The 15,607-nt window shown below is 48.5% G+C and overlaps 1 protein-coding gene across 14 annotated transcripts in view; it reads left to right on the plus strand.

Moving 5' to 3' along the window:
• TSPOAP1 (TSPO associated protein 1) overlaps nucleotides 1-15,607 on the plus strand; it is a 69,295-nt gene that overhangs the window by 44,111 nt on the left and 9,577 nt on the right. For 8 of the 14 annotated variants that reach the window (XM_038157750.1, XM_038157745.1, XM_038157755.1 and 5 more), the window contains 9 exons: nucleotides 3,439-3,756; nucleotides 4,031-4,213; nucleotides 7,276-8,403; nucleotides 9,013-9,139; nucleotides 9,285-9,436; nucleotides 9,879-10,041; nucleotides 12,604-12,675; nucleotides 13,038-13,070; nucleotides 13,981-14,084. In XM_038157750.1, coding sequence (XP_038013678.1) covers nucleotides 3,439-3,756; nucleotides 4,031-4,213; nucleotides 7,276-8,403; nucleotides 9,013-9,139; nucleotides 9,285-9,436; nucleotides 9,879-10,041; nucleotides 12,604-12,675; nucleotides 13,038-13,070; nucleotides 13,981-14,084 — 2,280 coding nt within the window. Of the gene's footprint in view, nucleotides 1-3,438; nucleotides 3,757-4,030; nucleotides 4,214-7,275; nucleotides 8,404-9,012; nucleotides 9,140-9,284; nucleotides 9,437-9,878; nucleotides 10,042-12,603; nucleotides 12,676-13,037; nucleotides 13,071-13,980; nucleotides 14,085-15,607 lie in introns of those variants that run through there. The other 6 variants (XM_038157746.1, XM_038157749.1, XM_038157747.1 and 3 more) reach the window with 6 other exon arrangements.

Here is a 15,607-nt window from a genome sequence, read left to right on the forward strand (position 1 = left end):
GAGTGGGACAAGATGCCACTGACCACCTTTCTGTGACACAGTGTTGCCTCTGGGCCATCATCCAGTGGTGGCAAACTGTCAGTTTTGGCTGCTGTTGTGTACCTGGAAGATGCAGCTCACCTCTTGATTCTGTTTGCTAGCATGTGAGGAATAGAATGAGGAAAGGAAGAATTTGCAGCGTTAAAAGGATGTTCCCATGTTAGTCTGGCATTGCTATGCTCTCTGACTTGAAGGGACCTTCTCCAGTCCAGTGGGTTTGTACAAGACAGTGGTAGAGCACCTTAGTGGATGGCGGAGCAAGGCAGCCATGGCTGCAGAACTGGCAAACTGTTCTGACACTGGCTATGTAGAGTTCCCAGTGGGTGAGTGAAATAACCAGTGATACTTCCAGTAGGGTGGGTGAGTGCTTTCAGAGTTCTTTTAGGACAGTGGTGAGGATGTCTGAGAGCCGTATAATGATGGTAAATGATTGTTCTCTGACGATGGGGAAGTGGGTCCTCCTATTGTGGGATGTATTACATCAGGGAAAAGTATCTATTTCCCATTCTGACTTTTGACATCAGAACTCATAGCAGTGCTTCAAACTGTTAAATTTAGCACAACTTTATTAATCATGGCAGTGTGACCTTGTGAAGGGTCAGAGTTAGGCTGAGACTTCTGAAAATTGCTGAAGCTAGAGCAGCATGGTGGGCCCAAGCCCAAAGACCAGCTCAATACCCAGAAGAACTGAGATGTTGAGTCCAAAATTTCAGTGGTCAGTGCCTGCTCATTTGCAGCTCACAGTAACTTGGTTCAACTGCTGGATTAATTTACCCACGTTTCATAGAATCATGGAATGGTTTGGGTTTCAAGGCACATTAAAGATCATCTGGTGCATGACAGGGACAATTTCCACTAGGTCAGGCTGCTCCAAGCCTCGTCCAACCTGGCCTTGAACACTTCCAGGGATGAGGAGTGTTGTGGTGGATTTGTCCCAGCTTCAGATGTTTGTGGTGTGCCAGGAGATTTCTGTGAGAGTGATGTCTCAGCCAGTGGATTCAGTTCCATCCCAGATTCCCTTGTTTATCTGTGAGCCTCTTACTGCACTTCACCTGTTCCCAGCAATGTTGCCTCTGGACATTCAGGTGTCTGGTGTAGATGGCTGCACTTGTGGTGGTTGCTTTGCCTCCTTTGTGGAGAGGAGTGACACGAGTGCTCCCAGGATGCAAATCATCCTTCTCATCTGACGTGTTTCTCTTCGCTTGGCTGTCAGCAAAGGGAATCGGGGCAGGAAATCTGAGCTGTGAGATTAGACATGAGATCAGGACCTGCCTGGCTTTTGTCCAGGGGACATTGAGAAGCTTGACACTGCAATGTCTCAATGTCCCTGGGGTCTGATCCTTCAGTGTTTTCAAAGTGTGCCTGGTACATAAGGACAAGGTTGTGCTCCATTGGAAGATGCAAGGGAGACTCCCTTGGTTAGAGTAAGAGAAAGAGGTGGTTGATGATGGCCCACCTGCCTTACCCTTCTTGTTTCTGGAGCTCCATTCCTTCATCTCCCAGAGGTTTTCTTGGACTGGTTGGAATACAGATGAAGATTTTCTTTAATTCTCACTAGGTGATCTAATCAGGAGCTTGTTGCACTCTCTGTGTTTATTGTTCTTCATTAATTCTCCTTTTCTTTACACCCCAGAAAATCCTGGAGTAGTGTGCTTATTTCCAGCTCAACCCAATGTGCTGGGTGATGTCTAGGCCATTCCTCTGGCAGATGACAGTGGGAAATAACCTTGGCGCAATGCCAGTGCCCCCATGAAGACATATTCTCCCTGGTATCTGCTGTGAGATGTGATCAGAGACAGAGCAAAGCAGGCCTCTACTTATGAACAAAGAGAATAAAAAAACAACTTTATTATCTTAGAACTATAATAAAATGAACACACAGAGCAAAAATGGAAACCTTTCAAAAACACTTCTCCTCCCCCCACTCAATTTCCCACAGCATAAAACAAAACCTTAGATCTTTACCCAGTCCATCACCCTTCAAATAATCAACTCTTAGTCCATCTCCACCCTCTGACAATCATCTCTCATTTCATCAAGGAGAGAGGAGTCCCTCTTGTGCCACAGGCTTCCCCTGGAAACACAGCCGAGTCCAGTTGTGTTTCCACGTCACTCAGCACCACCTTCGTGACTTCTTCCTTCCATGTCCAGTGCTCTCACCACTGCACACGGACCAGAGCTGCTTTTAGGGTTCTCTTTTCAAGGATGCTTCGCCCAGTTCCAGGAGAAAACGACAGTCTCTCACCTTTTCGGGACACTAGTCCCCCCCAATATTTCACCCCCTGGGGCCGAGGGGTCTCAAGAGCACCATCACCTCCTCACCCATCGTCTCCGCTCACATCACTCCTTTGGCACCAAGCCATCTCCTCCCCCTAAAATGCAGTCTCTGTATTACAGGAAAGGTTCTGTCCATGGCCATACAAGAAAAGTCCGGCCAAAAGCCACTCCATCATCTCCTCCCACCTAGAATTCTTCTCAACTTCTCTCGGTCATTCTTCACTTGCACAGATTACACCACACTTGCGCATTTCCTCTTACTTTATCCCTATCTCTCTTCTCCTTCAACTCCTGGAGGATCAGCATTTGCAAGGTTTCCATCATCCCACAGAAGGGTTAAAATCACAGTCTCTGCTTGTCCAGAGCTCCCACGCTGGCCCTGCCGGGCACTCTTCTTCGCCCCCCCCCCCCTTCTCCTTCTCGGCCAGGCCAGTGCTATCAAATTGGCACGCTCTCTCTCTATCTCTCCCTCCTGGGAAAGGGGGGCTGCCCGATGCCTCACAGAGTTCTTCCACCCTTCCACAATCTATGGGGAACTCACTCTTGTCCTGCCGGGGCCAGGGCCCTTCACCTCCCTTCCTTGCCCAAGGCTCCGGCCTACCTCCCTCCGGCCTCGTGGCTTCTCCTCCCCCGCCCAGCCCGCAGCTGGGCAGGGCAGGTCTGACCTCTCCACCGACCGGAACCAAGAGAGCGTGTTCCCCTGGGAGTTCCTCGCTTTTAACCCCTGTGTTCTCAGAGGCGTATCCATATCCTCAGTGGCCAAACCAGGTGCCAATATTCACATCTGAGCACCTATTGGTTTGACCACCACCTCCCAAAAAACTCACTTCCCCTCAAACCACAACATATATCTTGGGCTCTTCTTGCAGCCCTGAAACTTGTTACTGTCCATGCCCTTATGGGCCTTTGCTGAGCTGCGGCACTGGGGGCACCATGTGTCTCCTGGGACCTGAGGACAGGGAGGGGTTTGTTCCAGTGCTGGCCAAGACTCCCAGTTGCAAGTTGCCTGCCAAAATACTCATATGCCTAGAGCAAAGAACATGTCAGAGGGTCAGAGAGTTTGGGGTGATAAGACTCCATTTTGGTGCATGAGTAATCTGAAACACCTCCCCTTGATTTCAGTGTTGGTTTGTTTCCCAGATGGAGCAACCAAGAACCAAAGCACCAGAGCTGGGAAGCCCAACGGACAGTGGAGTGAAGCTCCAAACAGAAACTTGCCACGTGTGCTCTGTGCAGGAGGCACCCAAAGGGCGCAGTGCTGACATGGAGAGAGAGGCAGAGAAGCACCTGAGCCCAGAGCCTCCATCCTCCCCCAGCCATGCTGGGGGGATGGAGGACACCTTCCAAGATGGAAACACAAGTGGGAGTGGCTGCCAGGCCTTCCTGAGGTTGTCTCCTGGCAAGGAGGTGATGAAAGAAATGTCCAGAGTAAAAAGAGAGGTTTGTTTAACCTTGGCTGAATGTGTGTGTCCGTGGAGGGATGTGAAGTGTACTTGACCTCTTCAGTTTTCCAGCCTTAGACAGTGCTATTCTGCAGGCTGTGAAGTGAGGCCAATGGTTGTGTGTGTCCATATGTGCCAGTCACTCCCTTGGGTCCTGCCCGCTTCCTTTCCTATCACACCTGAGCTGTGTATGTGCTCAGAGAAAGGAAAAATGCTCCTTTGTTGCTGAAATAGAGTCTGTGAGGACTGAGAAAATGTGTTTTGTTTTTCAGCAGCAAGAAGAAAAACTGTCAGAAATGGGCCGCCGACAGTTGGCCCTTTTCACTGAGCACAACCGGAGTTCTGACCTTTCAGATATTTTGGAAGAGGAGGAGGAAGATGAGTTGTCTTCAGAAGCTCTGGAAGAGAAGAAATGGGGCCAGAGAGAGCCGTGTTCCCAGGAGAATGGGGAAAAGGTAATTTGTTCTGAGTGCTGCTTGTGTGGAGTGCTGGTGCAGCCATCCCATGCCATCAACTCACAGGAGGAGGGGCTGGGCTGAGCCTTTCCCAAGGTCCTGCTGCTCTGCTTTTACTCCCAGTGTTGGCACAAGGTAGTAAAAACACAAGTTCTTTGGGAGAGGGAAGAGTGTTTGTTTGTAATAAATGGAGCCAGGGTTTAATTAGTTGGAAAAACACACAGTGTGATGTGGTGTTTAAAGTCAATGGGGGATGATTGAATTCTTAATACAGACAGTGAAAAGGGAGCAGTCAACACTCTCAGGCACAGGGAAATGAGTCTTGGGGTGTCCTATGCAGGGCCAGGAGTTGGCCTCAATCCTTGTGTGTACCTTCCAGCTCAGAATATTCCCTGATTCTGTGATTATTTGGCTTAGGCCTTGATGCTTTCTGTTGCCAGGGATGGCATGTTAGGAGGACAGTTGTGGCTTTGTAGTTTAAATGCTGCAAGGGATGAAATCCTGCCTGAGCTGAGTTGTAAGTGACCAGCCTAATTCATGTTCAAAGAGTTAAATCTGGTCTGAATGCACCTGTGGGAATGTGATTGCAACTGCATGGCCTGGAAGTGGTGTGTAACCATACAGATTACAGCAGTTGGGATGAATATCCATGAGGGAAAGCACTGAGGGTGAGAGACTGGAAAATTAAAAAGCTTTGCAGGAAATGTGATATGCCTGGATAGCAAGAAAGCACCCTCTCTTTAATTTTTCACATGACTGAAGAACATCTGTAGTTGATGGTGCCCTGAGTGGCTGCTGGTCTGTAGGTATGGGGCTGGTGAGCACTAAATAGTAGCAGACAATGTAGTAGCAGACTCTGGAGTAAATTTCCTTTTCTCCTTCTGAAGGGTCTTCTGCTTCCCAGGTGAGGGATTGGACCTGCAGTGCAGCACATCAGAAGCCCCAGGAGAGCCTGGTGGCTGGAGGGGCTGGGGCTGCCTCTGAAGGTTTTGAAAGGGCTTCCAGTTGTTGGGATTGGACTGGGAAAAAATGGAAGAAAAACAAGTTTCCTGGAAAGAGAAAGAAGGAAATAAGAGCAATCAAGAATGCTAATCTTGTCTTTTTTTTTTTTTTTTCCCTGGGTGTTTTATTTGCCTTAATGTTTTTATTTGGTTAGGTTTTTTTCCTGAAAAGAAACCTCAAGTCCTGTTGAGCTAAACAAACTGGTGCTTCTTGCCTGGATAAAGTGATTGTTTTCTGTGCTGGCAGTAACAGAGTGAGGGTGACAAGATGCTGAATTGGGAGAGGATGTGAGGGGCGGAAGGCTTTAGAGGACAGACCTCCCATTGTTGCCTTATGGATTGAAGGGGATGTGACTGGAATAGGGCTGTTTTCTAGGATTCTGCATATTTAATGACATTTTCTGTTACCTCAAGACTCCTCAGCCAACTCTTCCAGGATCCAGAGGATGAAAACACAGAGGGGTGGTGCTTTTAAAATGTTTATCCTCAAACAAGTTCTTTAATCACTGAAACCATTTATTACATTAAAACTCAAAAGCAGAAGCCACAACTTTGCAAACAGCTAAAAGAAATCTTACTGAACTTTTTCTTTTGTATTTATGAATTCTCCATATTCCTAATTGGTGTTAACAAGGCAGGAACCTTGAGAATGTGTTCTGTAATGAGAGTTTGAGAAAATTCAGGGGTTTTTGATCTAGAGGAATTGAGTGGGAGATTTTGTAACTGCCTATTTGCATAATGGTTAAAAGGATGAGAGCCAAAGTAGTCATGTTTCTGGGAGATAATACATTAAAAGAGGCAGAAATCATGAGCTGCTGTTTGGGATGTTCATGTTGGAGATGCATTCAAACCTCTTACCCAGGAGGACAATGCAGCCTTGGGACTGGTCCCCAGAGAGTTCAGGATCTCCATTCTTTGGTGTTTTCAAACCTCATCTAAGCAAAGACATGGATTTATTGTTGGCAACAGACCTGCTGTAATTAGGAGACTGAACTGGAGACCTCTGGAGGCCCCTTCAACCAATTCTAAATGTAATTCAAGACCAAGTTTTGCTTGGAAAAAGCAATAGAGGTTGGAACTATAAGTAGACAGCTTGCCTTTGCTTCTCACCCACTCTGGTTCAGTTTTTAATTATCTCTGAACAGACCTGCATATGGCTGTAGTTTAAAGTAGCTACACATGCTTTGTAATCTATTTGTAAGTGCCTTCAGAACACATTAATAATATAAATTGTCAGGGAAGTTGAACAAGAGACCTCCAAAGGTATCTTCATATCAAAATGACACTATGCACCTGGGGATTTTACCTTTCATGTTACTGTTAATGTGATAAGAAATAAACCCATAAATTTCTACAGTTGGTCCACAACAAATTTTAAAATTCAGCAGTGTTGTCCCCAAAATTTTCTGTAACCTGGTAGGCTCTCACCCATCTGCAAGTGAAACTCATGTCTGTGTGGCCCTTTGAGGTAAAGGGTTTTCCTTTGTTTTTGTGGAAACTCTGCTCCTGGATTTGCTGACAGGAGCCTTCAGTAGGGCTGCACTTTGCTAGGAGATGGGAAGGGCCCAGGCAGCAACATCTCCAGGGGGTGTCCTACAGCACAGGGCCATTCCCTGTGCTCCAGGGAGAGGACATAGCTAAGGGGGACCCATGACTCTGTGGGTGAGCCCTGTGGACAGAAGAGCCCACTCAGCTCTGCTGTGGGGGGACAGTGCCTCTCCTGCCCCCATCCCACCCCAAGGGTGCCAAGCCAAGAGGAATCATTCCTGTGGTAGGATGAGAGGTGCTGCAGGTAGCTGTGCGTGTACAGGAGAGGCTGGGAGGGAGCTCTTCCACGCATTTGCCTTCCTCGCTTCTGCTGCATTGCTGGTTCATCCGATTGCTTTTGCCGGAAGATCCATCGCTCCCTCTGCCCCCTCCCCTTGCTTTGCTGCAGCCACAGCTCCATCCTGCTCTGCTGGGAGGGAATCAGGGTCACTTTGCCTCTTGTTTTAATGTTTATTTCCTCTCTTTTTTCCTTTGCTTGTCCTGGCTGTGGCTTTTCTCGGGGTCTGGGTACAGATGGATCTTTGTGATACTGACAGCGATGAGGAGATTCTGGAGAGGATCCTGGAGCTCCCGCTTCAGAAGAACCACAGCAAGAAGTTGTTCAGTATCCCTGAAGTGACTGAGGATGAGGATGAAGATGAGGATGAGAAGGCTGTTACAGAAGAAAAGACAGACCCTCAAGACTCCTTGGAAACACAAACCTACCATTCAGGAAGAACAGAGAAACCACCCAACAGCAAGGAGCTATTTCTAAAGGAAGATGGGAGTAACACCTCCATGGATGTCTCTGCTCAGACTCCTCAGGGGGAGCATGGTGCTAAGGAGAGCAGAGCGGAGGCTGACCGTGCAAATCCTGCCTTTGGCCAGCTGTCTTGCAGTCAAAAGAAGTCACACTGGAACTGGGGCTATCAGGAGAATGATCCAAAGTCTGGGAGTGGGACAAGTCCCTCTTGGAACAAGAAGAAGGGAAATAATTATCGAGAGAAGATCCGGAGTCGGCCTGAGATAAGTAGGAAGAGACAGAGTGATCTAACAGAGCACTGCAGTCGTCTGCTGGGCAACTGCAGCCAGATGGGGAGTGGGTTATACAGAGCTCCCAGTCTCAGGGAGGAGTTGAATGTTGTCAGCAGTGCTGGTGGAAAGGAGGGGTTGGATTTGTACAGCCGGGCCAGAGAAGGCACCTTACGGAAAAAAGCCCCAAGAGCAGTGGGATCAGGGGGGGCAGAACCAGCCATGATAGCAACGCACTGCCCCAGCCCCAGGAGCCTGGAAATAGACATCGAGTATGACTCCGAAGATGATCAGGATTCAACCTGTGCATCCTCCCTGGAGAGCAGGCTGTGGCCAGAGAGGTCCCAGAGCTGCCAGGGGGACTGGAGTGATTACTCTAGTCAGTCTGAGGTTGCCCACGTGGGTGGCAGAAGGGACCTGACCAGGCTGGAGATGATGGAAGAGCAGGGTATGGAGTGGGCCGGGTCTCCGAGCCAGCACCTACGATTCTTCTGCCGGGAGAAGGAAGCCCTGAGGTGTGAGAGCAGTTCTGAGGAGCAGGGATGGGAGCTGGACTGTAAGTCACCTGGCTGGAGAAGGAGGCTCGAACATTCTTCGAAGGGAAAGCGTAGCACCTCCTTGCACAAAAGGGTTGGGTGACTTTTCCTATTCTGGCTTTGAAGCAGCTTGCAGTGGTGCTGGCTTCCCTCTGCTTCCCTGGCCTGCCTGTATCTTGCTTTGTTCAGTGTTGTCCAGAAAAAAGGACCCTCCTCTAGGATTGTATGGAAGAATATCTGAGAGATTCTGTAGTTCTGTGCTGCTTCATGGCTTTTCTTGTAGTAGCTGCTTCTGCTTTTCCTGCTCCCTGACCAAGTGTCATCGATGCAGTATTCCTTTTCACACTGGGTCTTCCTCCCCACGGCAGGAGGCTGTGGGACCCAAGCGAAAATCCCTGGTGCTTTCACCTGGTTGGTGAAAGCTTTGTGTAGATGCTGACTGTAATGTCATTGCCTACCCTTGAAATGCCCTTTCCTGCATCTTCACCCTCACCGAGGGGATCGTCACTGCTGCTGGGCAGAGTGCCCGCCTGTCCTCAGTTCTGTTTTCCAACTCCCTTGGTCTTTCCAGCTCTAGAGTGTCCCTGAAGAGGAATGTTGCATTTGGATGCACTGCTCTTTGTGGAGTGCGTTTGGGCTGAGTGCTGTTCAGGGAGTTGGAAGGCAGAGGCTGCTACTAATTCTCTGCTGGTTCCAATTGCAGGCATCCAGTCATAAAGATTCCAGGGGCCTGGAGTCACCCGGCACAGCTGCCTGGCAGGCTCCTAGCAGGAGACGGAGCAGGAGTGAAAGAAGAAGCCAAATGCAGAAACCTTTGCTCTCTAGTCCAGGTGAGCAGGAACGGGGAGAGAGGTGGGCAGCAGGAGAGATGAAAGCTCCTGGAAATGGCTGGGGAGAGGCTGGCAGGCAGTGCCTGGCCCATGCAGTGCTGGGGCAAGGCTGACGTTCTCTCTGCTATGTTCCCCCTGTGCACAGGCCTTCCAAGGAGCACTGCTCCCGAGAGCTCTGGCAAAGATGATGGCATTCGGGTCTTTGTGGCTCTCTTTGACTATGATCCTGTCTCCATGTCCCCTAACCCTGATGCAGCAGAAGAGGAGCTCCCATTTAAGGAGGGGCAGATCCTGAAAGTAAGAACTTAGTGAACGTCTACTCTATGGATGTGTCTGGTGTTTCAGGGGAGCATAAACCTTGGAAGGTCTGCAGTTTCCTCACAAGGGAAGTAGAGGGGCAGATGGTCATATCTTCTCTCTGGTGACCTTATGGAATGGCTGGAGCTGTGGCAGGGAGGGTTAGGTTGGATATCAGGGAAAGGTTCTTCCCCCAGAGGGTGCTGGGCACTGCCCAGCCTCCCTAGGGAATGGGCAGGGCCCTGAGGCTGCCAGAGCTCCAGGGGCATTTGGACACTGCTCCCGGGGATGCACAGGGTGGGATTGTGTGGGTCCCTGTGCAGGGCCAGGGACTGGACTGGATGAATGATCCTTGTGGATCCCTTCCATCTCAGGATATTCCATGATTCTTTCTCTGTGCAGCTCAGTCCCTGCAGCATAAACACTCTGTTTCCCTTTACAGGTTTGGGGAGACAAGGATGCTGATGGTTTTTACAGGGGAGAATGTGCTGGAAGAGAGGGATACATTCCATGCAACATGGTGTCAGAAGTCCCTGTGGAGAGTAGTGAGCTCAAGCAGCAGCTCCTAAAGCAGGGGTTCCTGCCTGCGGACACGGAGAGCCCAGGTACTGTGTGTGTGTGTATGTGTATGTGTGTGTGTATGTGTGTGTGTGTGTACCCTGCTTCTGTGGCTCTTTGCTGGAATGTTGGAAGCTCAGTCCTGCTATTGTGTGTGGCCAGTGCAGCCACAATGTGGGGATACAATAGAGTTGGTATAGAAAGTAATCTTACCCCTAAGGAGTTGCAGCTGGGCTAATTATCAAAATGAGGAGAAGGCTTAACTTCAACAGGCCACAGCTGTAACTAATAAGAACCACAAGAGCTATAAAAGAGTGGGTTGGCCTGTTAAGAGAAGACGCCCTGAAGTAGGAAGGAAACTGGTGTCACTTGGTTACCTGGTGTGAGAGAGCGAGGGTGTGCTCAGAGGAGCTGCTCACCAGAAAACACCAAAAAGGTGTGAAACTTTTGTAAGAAAGAGATGATAGTATATAATTCCTGTTACATATATGCATATATGACAACACCACAAAACCCGTCTGGAGGGCTGTGCCTGGATCTGCAGCCTGATTTAGTGGCTGCTCCTTAGCAGGGGCATCTGTCTGAATGTGGATGTTCCGAGCTCTCAGTTCGTCCCTGACTACACTGCAGAATTTGCAGCTGCTACTGGGCTCGAGGTGTGTGAATTCAGCATAAAGTGAGGCTGAACCTTGCTAGGGACAGAGAAACAGAAGCGTTTGAAGAGCAGCTGAAGTATGTGAACAAGAGTTTTCACTCTGTTCCCTCCTTTGTTTTGAAAGACTGTGAACTGAACTCTTGGGATGACCCTGCTCTTGGGTGAGAGAATCTGTGACTTGGGAATGGAGGTGTGGAAGGGGGAGGAAAGGTATGAGACAGCAAGGTAGGCAGACAGGAGTGTACAAGGAGCAGATCTGGTGGTTGGGTTCCTTCTTACTTACTCCCTGAAGTATGTGGTCAGTGCCTTGTGCACTGCAGAGGCTTTCCTGTTCCTTCCCTCTCATGTACTCAGAGAGGAGAGGGAGCAGCCCTGGGATGTGCAGCCAGCCCAGCTCAGGTTGAGTCAGGCTCAGTGGCTGTGAGCTGCCCCTGCTGTGAATACTGATGTCCCTGTGCATCTCCCTCATGTCTCCCACCTCTCATCCTGCACTCTTCTCTGCACCCTCTGTTGCAAGTGCCATCTGCTCCACTTGTTAAGACACCAGGATATTTCTGGTTTGGCTGTACCCTGATTCCCTGACAATTCAGCGATGAAAAATAGCATAAGTGTTGGTCATGGCAAAGGTAAGCCCTGACATTGCCTCAGCTGGGAAAAAAGCCCAGATCAACTTAAAAATAAGAAAACTCAAGGAAAAAATAAAAAGAGAAATCCAATTTGTTCCTATTTCTGTGGAGGGAGACTAACAGACCTTTAAGGTCCTTTCTCACCCAAACCATTCTATGATTCTGAGGGACTGACAGTACCCAGCTCCTAAATGTTGGTCCCTGGAAAGTTGATCCTGAGAAGCACAGGGACAGAAGGAGCCTGATATTTTCACTGTGTGATTTCTTGAATATGTTTTCAAAGGACAAACATATTCGGCCTCTCCTGTATCTGAGAAGAGATTTGAGTAAGGTGTTTTTCACATCCATACTTTTTCTCTTGTGTGTATGCCAGAGATGGCTGGATGCCTGCGGTGGCCTCTGTCCCTTAGTGGATACACAAGGGATACTCTGCCCTGCCCCACTGCATAGTCTTGGAAGAGTAAAGGATTTTAATAGCTCTGAGACTTCATTAAATGTGACAGGTTTGAAAGTTTTGAGGAAGATGGTGGTAGTCAATTAAGTGTGTGCAGGGAGGGACTGTAGGTTTGGTACTAGGGGGAACACACCTCAAATCCTAGGGGCAGTTCTGGGCCCCTCTTGGTAAGGACACTGAGGGGCTGGAGCATGTCCAGGGAAGGGAACAGAGAGCCCCAGGAGCAGCTGAGGGAGCTGGGGAAGGGGCTCAGGCAAGAGAAGAGGAGGCTCAGAGGGGACCTTCTGGCTCTGCACAACTCCTGACAGGAGGGGGCAGCAGGGGCAGGTTGAATCTGATGGTGGTTTTCTGACTGTAGCGATTCTTTGATTCCTTGGCAGTCGGGCTGGCTGTTTTCCTCTGCCTCTGCTGTTTTCCTGCTGCCATAAAGCCCTGTCACAGCCTTGTAACTAAGGAAATGCCTTGGAGAGGTTGGTCTGGGCACTGCTCAGGTTCATTTGGGATTTCATCCAGTCCTGACCCTGCTCAGTGCAGAAGCTTTAGCTAGGTGTTAATGGTACAAGGTCTTATTTTGTTCTTATGGTGCTGCTTCTGAAAGCTAAGAAGCAGCAAAGTCTGCCTGCTCTGAGCTGTGGAGTGCCTAAAAGGTGTAAGTACAGTGTGGATTTCTCTGTGTATTTGGGATGTGGATCACAGCTCATCTGAGTTCACATATGAAGCCCAGACGGCTTTGCCTGCAGAAATCCTGTTGTCAGCCTCCCAGGGGGAGGCATGTCATCTCTGTCCCCTGTTCACTATTCAAGATGCTTCTCACTTTCCATTCACTGTCTGTTTCTCTTGTCTATTTATTTGCTTTTTTGGTGTTTTTATTAAGGAAATGGCACATTTTCTCCACCTCCACGCCGCCAAACCGTCCCTCCTCCAAAACCCAGACGCTCCAAGAAAGGTCTGTGTCACCCACTACTTCCTCTTTGGTTTTTGCTATAGGATTACAGACTGCATTGAATTTTTACTACTTGCTTTCAGGACCCTCAGATGTTTATATGACTGCTAGGAAGTGGAAAGAGAGCCCATCCCTGTGCTGGTGTTAAGCTTTTAACAACAGTGATGTCTTTTATAGTTTGGAGCTTGACCTGTGCTTCTTGTTATGTTCCTGAGTCCTGGTTACTGGTGTAGACTTTGAGTTACATGAACAGTTTGCTTCTGTTGTTTGCTGTCTTGGTGTTCTTTTTACTGTTTATCAGATGTGTCATGTGATCACTGTTGGAGATGAGCTCTTACTGATGAGGCATTTTCTTCTCCCAGCAGGGCTGGACAAACAGGAGTGCAAGTCTCAGCCAGGTGAGTAGTGCTTTTACTGGGGAGTAGGTAATACATGATAGAATTACAGATGTGTTTTGTGGTCAAGGGCCAGTGTGACACCCTGATGGTGCTGCTTCTAAGCACTGTAACAAAAGGTTTTAGTTCTTTTTGTTTAGTGGTGGGTGCAGAATGGTTTGGGTGAGCAGGGGGTGCTTGCAGGGGGAGTGCACCAGTTGTTTTGCTGTGGGAGGAGCAGGGCAGTCTCTCACTCATCACATGCTCTTGTCCCTATGATTCAAGGGGACACTGAGAGGGTGCTCCCTCTGCTGAGGTACATCATCTGTTGATATCCAGAGAGGCCAAGTGTGCAAACCCTTTGCCAGCCCATCCAGTGCTGACCCAAAGGAGGGTTTAAATCCATGAATGTGCGTTTTCTGTAGCACCAGACTTGGCTTTTGTAGGCTCAGGGCAGGTCTGTAGGTAATGGGTTTGAGCAGGCAGGAGACTGTGGATGGCAAGGCCTGGACTTCTCTGTGTGCTGGTCCCTGGCCCTTGGAGGGTAAATTTTGTAGCTTAATAGCAGAACATTGTGTAGTGGGAGGGGAAATGTCCTTTCAAGACACTGTAAAGAGACAGCTGTGCTCTGTGTGTGTGTGCGTATATATATATATGTTTGTCTGTTGTATGAGTAAATAGGAAACGTGAAATAAAGCATTCCTGTACATACAAACAGAGCACCGGAATGGGGGGATGTCCCCAGTTCTGTGCTTATGAGGCAATGAGGAAGATCAGAAAACTGCTTTACCAAATGGCTCTAAAGTCTCTCTCCACTCAGTTCCCCCCAGTATTCTTTTTGCTCAGACCACTACAAGAATGGTGAAGGAGTTGCTGTGATTTGGGATTTTGTCCTAGTATTTCCATCTAAGAATATTTTATTTTTCTCCTTCAGGGCAGAAACACAAAGACATTGAAGCAGAGCTGCTGACTCCTCGCAGGATGGTGGCTGCCTTTGACTACAACCCGAAGGAGAGCTCTCCGAACACAGATGTGGAGGTAACTACCAGCTGCTCCCCCCTTTTCAGAGGTTTCTTCTTCCCATCTCTTTTTTCCTTACATTCAGCACTTTGGTCCCACCAGAGTCTCAGCGAAACTGTGTGAGTATTCATTGCATCCTTTAGTGATCAGACAGGACTGAGCAGACCTGGGGCAGGAGGAAGCAGCTCCTACTGGTAGCAACTGATCCAGGAAACACTCTGGGAAAAGGAAAAACCTGCTTGAGTGTTTGAAAGCACTTTTGACACTTAATTTGAGCATGACTTTTGTGTTAAGTATCTGTGTAGGTCTTTGTTCAAGCAAAAAGATTTAGCTCTAGTTTAATGTACTAGTTTGCAAAGTTCTTGTTTTCAAGTAATTCCTACATATAGAATCACAGAATCATGGAATGGGATGGGTTGGAGGAGATCTTAAAGCCCATCTCATGCCAGCCCCTGCCATGAGCAGACACCTTCCACTAGACCGGGTTGCTCCTTCCAGCCTGGCCTTGGACACTTCCAGGGTTGGGAAGGGGTGTAATCCAAACAGGGAAGGATACAATCCAAAGACTAATTTTGTGGGTAAGTCTGTTCCAGGTAGAAGGGTAGCAAATGCAGAATCCTTTCTGCAAAAAGAGATGAGCACATGCTCTGTTCTCTATTCCTCCAAGCTGTGTTAGCTCTCTGAGCAAACATAAACATGGGGTTTGGATTCCCATCCTTTCCCTTCATCCACAAAGGAGTGTCTGGTCAACAGAGGGCACAGTTCAGGGAATGCTTGCCTCCCAAGCTGTGTCTCCTGCCCGGAGAGACACAGCTGAGGACAGAGTGTTTTAGGCTGGTGGAATATCTTGGGAGAGACACAATGTGAGCATGTATCCAGCCACTGAGCGCTTTCGAGCACTTGTCATTGAGGAGGTGACTGTGCTTTTTGCAGTGATTTGCTCTTCTAGAACTTTTTTGGACAAGAGCTTTAATTACTGAAACAAGCTCGTAGAGTTCTGTGGGAGATGCTCCACAGGAGCGATCTGCAACCTGAAGAGATTAAATTTAGGACTAGGGATATATTATGGTAAATATATTGGAAGTAGATCCCTTCCAGCTGACACCTGTGAAGTGCCAGTGTCTTAAGTGGGACTCAGCCTGTTTGGAGCCTCCACTGGCCAGCTTTTTCCATTAAAAGAGACTGGTGACACCTTTGTCTTTAGCCTTATGCCCCATGGAGCATGTGCTGGGGTGCCTGACAGGACAGAGGGTGTGACAGCAAAGGGTCACTGCGTGCTGTGCTCCTGTTCTGTGTCCAGGTTAAACCACTCTGTATGCATTCCTGCTAGTGACTAATCTCTCAGTGCTGCATACAGAACAGGCTTATCCAAGGGATCAGGATTTGTTTAAATTATATTTAAAGAAATTGAAGGTATTTCTGGTGCTTGCTGAGCTTGTCCTCAGTGCAACTTTCCAGAGCAGGCAGTAGGTACTATTTTGAAACCTTATTAAAATTGCTTTTAAAATGGGCTTTGCTCTTGTCTTAATTTATGAAATGCT

The sequence above is a fragment of the Motacilla alba genome, chromosome 19 (assembly GCF_015832195.1).
Source record: "Motacilla alba alba isolate MOTALB_02 chromosome 19, Motacilla_alba_V1.0_pri, whole genome shotgun sequence".
Lineage (NCBI taxonomy): Eukaryota > Metazoa > Chordata > Aves > Passeriformes > Motacillidae > Motacilla > Motacilla alba.